General features: G+C 39.3%; 1 protein-coding gene across 1 annotated transcript in view; it reads left to right on the top strand.

Moving 5' to 3' along the window:
- The window catches only part of LOC137993659 (venom factor-like), a 57,152-nt gene that overhangs the window by 9,682 nt on the left and 37,470 nt on the right, over positions 1-10,000 (top strand). The window contains 9 exon segments of the mRNA XM_068839625.1: positions 883-1,119; positions 1,533-1,745; positions 2,923-3,033; positions 3,552-3,614; positions 4,848-5,039; positions 5,789-5,956; positions 6,287-6,361; positions 6,689-6,743; positions 7,476-7,532. Coding sequence (XP_068695726.1) covers positions 883-1,119; positions 1,533-1,745; positions 2,923-3,033; positions 3,552-3,614; positions 4,848-5,039; positions 5,789-5,956; positions 6,287-6,361; positions 6,689-6,743; positions 7,476-7,532 — 1,171 coding nt within the window.

Below are 10,000 nucleotides of genomic sequence, written 5' to 3' on the forward strand. Positions count from 1 at the left end.
AATGTTGCGAGCGTTTGGCCAGGCCTTAACGCCACGTTGTTATTCTGTGGGAAACTCTTATGAAGTGTACTAAAATGCATGCTGCACGGGCAGCACGAGTGCTTTTTAAAGTAAGTGAAAACAGACACCGTGCTGCATGTGCAGCATGCATTTCAGCGAAGTCCTCAACAAATTCACAAATTCAAGGTTTCGCCTCGTATCAATCATTATGGGTGATTTTAGGAACGTTGAGCAAGGCACCATCTCTGAAGTTTGGCGATAAAGAGTCTTTTAAGAAAGCGACAGTTACTGCTCCTACCAGAAGAAGGCAACAACTACCATAGCGTCTGTTAATATAAATTATCAAAAAGTATGTCCACAAACTTCATAGCTCGCTGCCTCAATCTCCACCCCAGAGCTCTTCTCTTTTGCGCATGACCAAGGGGGAGAAGAGGTCTGGGGAACCCTGAAACAGTGTCTTCTCTTTGGTTTTCGTAAAGAACAATGAAAACCGTCTCTAATTGGTGCATTCATGTTAGCACGAGGAGTGAGCAGGCGCCGTAAAGTTCAACTAGTTTCCCAGAACCTCGGGTCATGCACAGAATGCTCGTTGCCTTCCCCCAACATTTTTCTTGTGGCCCTAAAACGCATGCGTAGGTTCTCAAGGGGAACAAACTTAAACCGCATAGCATTCCCGTAGGAACAGACAAAAGATATATAACGACTCTCTTTCTTTTCAAAAAGGGACTTTAAAAGAGAACTATCTTGCCCTTAAATTCACCCGTTAAACTCTCCTGTTGCATCTTTGAACAACAAATAAATGATATGACGTGAAGTAAATTGAAAATTCGCATCTAAGGTTATTATTAAAACTGTACTTTATACTTATCTGATTACTTTTAGCTAAAGAATGGAAGAGCCGATTTCTTCTTCAAAATTGAAAACATCAAGAACGTTTCAGGCCTTGCATGGTTCCCAGAGGGTCGTCGTTTTCAAGTGGAAGTTGATGTAATTGAAAAAACGTCTGGGAAAAAGGAAAGTGCAATCGACAATGGAATTTACTTCGTTAAATCGCCTTTCTCTATTCAACACGAACCTACGGCAGAATACTTTAAACCTGCTCTTCCTTTCTTGGTCAAGGTTTGGCAATGGCGTCTTTGGACGCCATTTATTGATTAACGTCTTTTACACGGAGACTTGTTCTGTTAGTGTGTATGCTTCCATTCGGGGGTTTTACACCGTAAGTTGCTTGCATTGTTTGTTAGACTTGATGAAACTTCTATACCGGCACAAAGTGTAAGTCCACCACACATAATTAACACTATATGGAAACCTTGTGATTAAGGTTTACCCCAACGCAAAGTTTAAAATATAACATTGATGGTGAGATACTGTGCGTTGGTGAGATGACAGGCCTCCCGTCGAATTATCCAGAGTCAACAGTGTATGGTTTTTCGTTTAACTGTAGATGATTAGATTTGATTTGCTCCAACATGGTCTGAGCAGAGCATTGGAAATGAATTACATTTCAAAAATCTCATTCCTTTTGCAAGGTTGATGTTCTATACCCTGACAAAAAGCCTGCTCGTGGAATTCCATTGTCCATTTCAGTAAAGGGAACAACTTTTGCGGGGAATGAAGTTGACATTGGCAAGAACACTCTTTCACAGCATGTAAATATTAATTTTGAGGACACGACTAACGATCAGGGCCGTGCAACGTTTGTTATCGACTCGCCGGGAAATATGAAAAAAATGAAAATCAAGGTAAGTGCGGATTACGCGAGGCAGTGATTAATGGTATCCATCTAGTCGTTTTCAAACTTGTTTCCTAAACGTTTCACAGGTCATGTATGCGTTATCATCGATTATAAATGACTGTTGTTAAACGAAGACTAAAGAAATGAAGATCTCTTGGTTTCAAAATATAAGGACTCCTATAATCCACAGTTGAGGACTATGAAAATTATTTGTAATTAGTCTTAGACTGCGCACGTGTTGCAAGGGTTATTTTTATCTGTTGTTTCCATGACCATGGAGTTCACTTTAATATCAACTGACCGATAAGGTACCGTCCTTGAAATAACTAGGCAGTATGACCAAGAGAAGGTGAGGCAAGATAGCAAATTTGAAATCTATTATTAGCACTGTGTCATAATGCGTGGCTTTTTGAAAGACGACCTCTTATTGCTCAGTTCGTGTGAAAATGGACCCCTTGGTCATGGTAACAACAGACAAATATCCTTGGCAGCACGGCCGCGATCTAAAATAGATCCGGCGATTTCAAGTAATTAAGATGGGGCACAGGGATTTGCTCTCTTACCTCATACTCTCGATCTTGTTACGGACACATGACTAATAATACATTTCAATCAGTTTCCATCAGAATGGGTTTAATTATATTGATTATGGGAATTTGCTCTCTTACCTCATATTTTCTAAGGCTAAATAATAAATAGGGGATATTACACGGTAGTGCTACGGTGAGAAGATATGAATTTTATGTTCTCGTGGCAAGAACAATGTCTCACTCGTTAAGTGAGCGCATCTCGTTCTTGAACATAAAATTCACATCTTCGAGCTAACGTGTAATTTTCTTTTTATTATATGGACAATGAATATGCATGGTAGAGATTGAAAAAGAGATTTTAATTCAAATACTGGGTATTAACACAAACAAGAAAGGCGGGAATCATGACGTCACTGCTGAATCATGACTCGGTTCCCGGATGAAGTAGTCGTATTGATTTAATGAATGTTTTAGTTCGGAATAAAATACTCCCGTCCACATAATAATAGGAAAGATGTATCTCATCACGTGAAAGAACGACTCCCTTCGTTTTAAACACCCGAGACCAATTCTTAGCTGAATGCGCTTGAGAAAACCTGTTTTTTTTTTTTTAAGAAATGAGATTAAAAAGGACTCTTCGTTTTGTCTGCGAAGGTGGAGACCAACAAAGATGATATTCCAGTGGAACATAATACTTTCGTAGATTTTGAGGTGAATGCCTACAGCTCTCCCTCAAGAACATTCCTTTATCTTCGAGCCATCAGGGTGAGTTTTGATTGTTTTGTCTTAAATTGTGAAATGTGCGGGAAAAAAAAAAAACATGTCACTCATAAATTGTACGATAGAGAAGTTTTCAAATGATTGTCGAAAAAAATTACGCGATTTCAATTGTTACACCAAGGGATTGGTTTAAAAATCTCGAGCCAGTTTATCAACCAAAAAGAAGGAAAACCAAAACCAATCGCGACTTGCAAGCGCGATTTTTCCCGCGCTTTGAGCAAGTTACGTGGAATTGCTACGAATGTGAGTTGGTTCATTGAGCCGTTTACACCTTCTGTGATTGGTCGAAGTAATTACTTTGGTATTTGTTTTTTGACTGTTACAAGTTGCTTCACATCACCAATCAGTGATTCCTGTCAGATTTGTAACGTATGTTTTTTATTCATTTGTTCATCAGCTTTTTCTTTCGTTAACTTGTTCGTTCGTTTTATCCTCCGTCTGTTCAGCTTCATCGAGTTTCCTCATTTACGCCACCATATTGCCTACTTTTCTTTTCCGACTAGGATAAGGAACACATCAACTGCGACGTGTTTGTAAACAAAAATGCTTCAAAGATTACTTTCATGGTAAGTTGTTTACTGCACTAAAGAGGTTACTTGAGTTGAGTGGTTACTTGGGTGATTTAACTCGTATGGGAGCTAGTGTGTTATTGCAAAACATTTGTCTCTGACAGATATATCAACTAGCTATTTTTAAAAGAAAGTGAAGCGCTGCGAGAATAGAATCAGTTACTCTAACGATGGAAATGAAGTTTATTAATTAAAAAATATAATGGATCACTATATTGTAGAACGGTACTTGAGGCGCGGTGGCCTCATGGTTAGTGCGCTCGACTCCGGATCGAGTGGTCCGGGTTTGGGTCCTGGCTGGGGACATTGTGTTGTGTTCTTGGGCAAGACACTTTACTCTCACGGTGCCTCTCTCCACCCAGGTGTATAAATGGGTACCGGCGAATTTAATGCTGGGGGTAACCCTGCGATGGACTAGCATCCCATCCAGGGGGGAATATAAATATTCCTAGTCGCTTCATGCTACGGAAACCGGAGATAAGCGCCGGCCTGATGGGCCCTCTGGCTCGTAAGCAGTGACTTTACCTTACCTACTTGTTTCAGTATAGGAATCAACAAATTAGCAATCGTCAAATTTACCAACAATAAGAAAAGGTTTGTTACACCAGCAGAAAATCAGAAGATGGAAGCTAATGTAACAGTAAAGTAATATGAAATAACAAACGAAAACATACATGAAAACCGTTGAGCTATGTACTGTGAGCTCGTCTAGTGAATACCTAAAATCGACTTTTATCCTGGTATTAAGGCACAGGGTACCCTAAAGACAAGAAAAGTAAGCTGTTCACGGGTGCTCGCAGCAATACATAGATCAATACGTAAATAAATATAGAGAAGTAATTTATTGGTCTTTATGCAGCTGATTTCAGTCCAAGATAAGAATTTATGGCGTAAACACTGAATATATAAAAAGGGATCATAAAATCGTGTAACATTCTGCTACTTGTTTACAGTTTCGTATTAGAAGAACTGGAAGAAACCTATTAAAGATCTACAAAATTATGACATTTATTTTGCTTTTTATTGCATGTAATTTTTCCTTCAAACTGATGATCTATAAATTAGTATCCGTAAAGAAAAGCAAATAATGTGAAAGTTACAATGTTAAACAAACATTTTCACAATTAATTTTAAGGTTCATAACGTCTTTGATAAGAAAAAGTAAAACGCATGCATTGGCTCCGCTACAACGTCCAGCATTGTTTAAGTACGCGTGCGTTCTGCTAACAGGTCATTGCGCGTGGAAAAATACTTTATCAGCGGATCAAAGTCCATAGCGTGGGTGTGATCTCTAGCTTTTGGTTCAGGATTCTTCCGGAAATGTCGCCGTCGTCACGCCTGGTAGCGTTTTTTGTTGGACAAGATGGCGAAGTTATAGCAGACAGCACGTTAATTGAGATCAATGACGGATTACCAAATAAGGTAAACACTGTACTTTTGAATTCAAGTGATTATAGGGGTAGGCCCTGCATCGACTTCCGGTTTTCAGACTCTTTCGCAAACTCGGCATTGTTCGCAAAGGGCTGCCCATTATTTGTTTTTGAGTCCTTATACATATAGGGCATGGTGTTCTCATTGTATTGTGATCTGTCCTCTGTGATATAGCTAGAGGGTCGTAAGTTAGAAAACTGTGGAAAGGTTAATTGTGTTTCCCACTTTACTGATAAAGTTATCGTATGTAATGGCGGATCGTATCGTTATACAAGTCAGTCCGACCAACTCTCCCCAGGCATAAGCTAAATCGAAAAGAATCTCTTGGTAAAAATAAGCCGCGGTATGCAAGAGAATGATTAAAACAACTTCCTTAATTAAATAAGGTTTATAAGCATACAGTCATGTTGTCAATAGCTAAAAATTGCGTTACTAATTAATCCTTACCTTGCGCTACGGTTGAATCAATGACGTCATCGCTTTCCAAAAAAGTGTTCAGATCCTAAGTAGATTATTTGTGTTTGACACGGGAAACCCACATTTGAAACAGACAATAAAAGAACCTAGATTTCCAAAGGTAACAAGGTTACTTTCAACAGTAAAAAGCCGCAACAATCAATTCTCTAACTCTCGGTACCAGTTCCCTTTCGGGTAACACAGGGAACCCAAAGATTCACAATCACATACTGAAAAATGTAGAGAAAAATGCATGTGTTTCCTTTATTTCAATGGACTGCCAGATTGAGTTTCTTGAAGACGCAGCTGTCAAGTCAGGGCAACAAAGTCTATATCCCGGTACAACTTTAGAGATTCGACTGACTGCAACTCCTGGCACTAGAATTGGACTTCTTGCCGTTGATCAAAGTGTTTATATCCTGAGAAACAGAGAGAAACTTAACAAGAAAAAGGCAAGGACCAGCAGAATGCTTTGTGTTATTTTAGTTGATAATTGACATATTTCTATACTTATGAATTTAAGGCAACATCTCACTTTGTGAAGTCAAGAAGAGCTTTATAACTATAGAATGGTTTGAAAATTGTCTGTCATTAACAACACAACAATTAGCTTTATCGTTGAGTGTAAGCTCATAGCAATTCTCTATGCAGTGATTTATTTAGCCTAGACCTGCCTTTGACGTCACATATTAGATTGGCGACCGCCATCTTTTATTGTATCCACCATGGTGACCAGCCCTAAAAAGAGGAGCGACTTGTTATATTGATATTTCTTATGGCAGGTTCTTAATTTAATGAATTCACTCGACCTTGGATGCGGCGTTGGACCAGGTAGCGACAGTGAGGATGTTTTCTTTGTAAGTACAATTGAAGTCAGTGGTCTTTTATATGAGGCAGGTAGTTGTTCAAAAGTTGGGAGTTAGCAGCATTGTGGCAGCTCTTTTCCAACTGGAGACCGTCATATTTCATTCGAAAAATAGGACGTTGATCTTTTAGAGGCCTTCGGCCTTTCACTTATAGACTATACCACCAGTAATTAAGTCACCACTAGTCTTGTTGTTAACCATGTCGGAAATAGTTCTCATGTTGGGTTTGTGATCGTAATAAACAGAGATGTATGGGGTCTTCCTTGGTCTCGTTTAACTTTAAAGTCTAGCTAACAAGATATTGATGTTGATTTACAGAAAGCCGGTACTGTGGTAATTACAAACGCTGACGTCAGCAGTAAAAAACGCACTGGTAAGCTATTGATGGTTTGCATCTGACGTCAAAGCGGCCATTTTGGTATACAGAACAATGCAGACAAATGTCGTTTGGGAATTTGACTCTACTATTATGCAAAACTTGTGGATCCATTTTCTATTATTTTGTACACCAACATGACCGTCTCATCACGTCAGGGGCACCCAACGAATCTGTTCCTCACTTTATCTGTTCCCTCGAGTAATCTTGCTGGCTGACTAAATATCAGGTGTTCCGATGATCTGGCTGGGATATTCGTATTGTTAGAGTCGTCGGCTGTGAATTACTGACTTTTCATAGCATTCCTGGCTAGGAAGTAAACTAAATTTGATCAGCGCTGGCTGGGAAACCAATCAATTTTTGCTAGACGTGCAAAAACAATGCAAAGAAAAAGCCTTTATTCCCCACGGACTCCAAAACGGCCGCCGAGTGATAAAGGTGAATACCACCAGGTTTTGTCCCCTGCAAAAATCTAGCCGTAGCCGTCCTAAAAACAGGTATCTGATACCAACACAGATTGAGACTTCCGAGTTATCGACTTCTGGTTTTGCCTGAAGCTGATTACATATAAACACATAGCTCAGTTAGCACGAAATAATTTAGCCGGCCAAGCCCCTTTTTTGGCAATCCCACCGCTAATGTTTGACCCTCAATTTTTTTTCTGTTGCGAAAGATAGGAGATGTGTTCTCCGACTTCATGTTGCAATGCAATGTCTTTTGGGTTTTCAGAATTTGGTTGTCCACAGAAAGAAATCAGGAAGAAAAGATCAACATCTACTAGCGAAGGTAAGGACACACGGATGCTCTAGCCACTGAGCTACTGGAGACTCTATGAAGAGCAAGGGTGAAATGTGTGTGTTTGAACTCGAGCTGCATCACGCAGCTACAGAGTCAACTAACGACATTCACCCTTGCTCATCGTAGAGTCTCCAGTAACTGAACGGTTAGAGCATCTGACTTGATCACCGAGGGTCGTGGGTTCGAATCCCATCTGGGGCTCGGATTTTTTCCGAGTTCCCAGTGGGTTCAATTGTAGAACCTTTCATTTAATTTTTGGATATTTTCGTAAAACTTTCAATGCCTTGTTGCCTGCAGTTCCAGCTTTGTTTTATATTTAGAGCATCGATAATGAAAAAAAAAAAAAAAAAAGATTTGATGTAAGCCTTCAATTGTTTCTCCATTCATACTTTTGGAACTCATTCTATGCCAGTTTTATTATTTTTATTTTTATTTTTATTTTTTTAAGAACGAGTATTCGGAAAACAGAATAGTCTTTTTGCAGATATCCGAGGACCCAGCGCCCATGGCCAGCTAGTAAGGAGGCGTATTTATTGTCGTTCCCAAGAGAACGCGCTTTTCGAGTAATGTTCTTTGTGACTGAAATATGGAACTAAACATTTCGTTATTGAAATTTGCCAAGCGCAGGGACAAAAGAAAGCCTTACTTTTCAAGCTATTTTTTATGGTTCCTTCTGGTTTCACGAGTACAATAAAAACATTCTCTTCTTAAAAGAACACGATTACAGAAAATGCTTTGTAAACACATTTTGGAACAATCCCAAAAATAAGATACCCTTACTTCTACTAACATCAACTGGCCTAGAAGAAATCATAAGCTGACTTCTTAATCTACATTGCAAGTGTTAAGATTGGAGTAACATTTGGCTTGACCTGAAAAATTTCATCTCTTTCATGGTTAGGGCTGTTTTTTTTTTCCCATAAACGAAAGTATGAGCGGCAACATACGTTAACCCAATAGCGTCTTATCATTGGCACCCTCAGTTAGCACCCAGGCAATAATTAACTAAGCAACTTTATGCGTCTGTGAATGTTGCTTGTGCTCATTATTGTGTCGCGAGTGAAAAGAAGCGTTACCCCAAGGGCCCTAAGGGTCTCTTTCCTTTTGTTTGGAAAAGTCAAGTTAAAAATCCCTCTCCCCTGGAAAGTTTTCGGAAAAAAGGGAAGACCTTTAGAGGTATTCCTCCTTTTCTCATTTCTGCCTTATTTCTGCCGAAATGATCGGAGGAAAATTTTGTACCATGTGCTGCGTCCCACTAGTCAGTGCCGTGCTCCTTGATGAATTAAAGGCACGGTTTTTATCCGTGAAATACAATGTTTGTTTGTAAGCCAGTTCGGAGTTTCAAGAAAGGAATGTGCGCGTCTGGATCAGTAAAAACATGCATATAATCGTTTTTTTTTGTTATGGTCAAAAGCTGCAGGAATTTGCATTAGATATCTTTGTTTTATATTTTTGCTTGCTTTTATCCCGACGCGCGCACCTTTTTTGAAACTTTCAACTCGCTTATTGTAAAGCGTTGGTACAAAGTCTTTTAAAGCGCCCCTGTGATCAAAAAATCAATTCTTCTTTTTCTTTGGATTTCAAAACTATGTTATCTAAACATCAAGCGACCGAAGTTTTAAGCCTTAATTTCAAAAAGACACCTGTTTATTTTAACTGGAATTTTCCTATTTAATGGTCCGCCATTAGAAATATTAAGATTCTTGAGAGAGCTGGGTCTAGGAGAAAATGACGTCACATCCTCACTAGTTTAAGAATGCAGTGCATGTGTACGCCGCAGAATTAATATGCAGCACGGGAGTTTTGGATTTTATAATAACTTGCATTCACACCCTGAAATTTAAAGCTAGTGAACCTTTGACGTCACTTTTTCATGGATACAACCCTCTGAGGTCCAATCGGTCAGTGTTGAACGTGAGCAATGGCGGACCGTAAAATCCAAAACTTACACTCAAAATAAACGGCCTTTGGATACAAATCAAAGCTCAAAATTTTGCCAGTCGGGTATTAGGCAAACAGTACTTTCAAAATCTGAAGAAAACGAGGAAGTGACTTTTTTGATCGCAGGGGCACTTGAAAGAATTCAAAGAAGAAGAAGAAGGAAAAAACGCCGTGCAAAAGGAACACGCTCGTCCCGTTCCGTTTTGATTGAAGGAAATTGTCCTGTTTCCTTTTAACTGGAAATTCTTCCGGTCTGTCGATTCAAATGCAAAGCGCCCCTGGTTGTTCTCCCTAGAGACGCAAGCATAAGCTTGAACAAGCAACATAAGCAGACTCAAATGATTTTAGAATAATATGAAATTTCATATATATTAGAACTGCGATATGGTCGTGAAAGGAAAGTTAGAGATCATCGCAGTTAGATAAGCAACTAAAGCAGTTCAGTGCAAGCAAGCTTGCTAAATCCAGGCTGGAACGGAGTACACAGACTTCGGTTTATTGTTATATCTCAGATT

Source organism: Montipora foliosa, chromosome 2 (genome assembly GCF_036669935.1).
Source record: "Montipora foliosa isolate CH-2021 chromosome 2, ASM3666993v2, whole genome shotgun sequence".
In the NCBI taxonomy this organism is placed as follows: Eukaryota; Metazoa; Cnidaria; class Anthozoa; order Scleractinia; family Acroporidae; genus Montipora; species Montipora foliosa.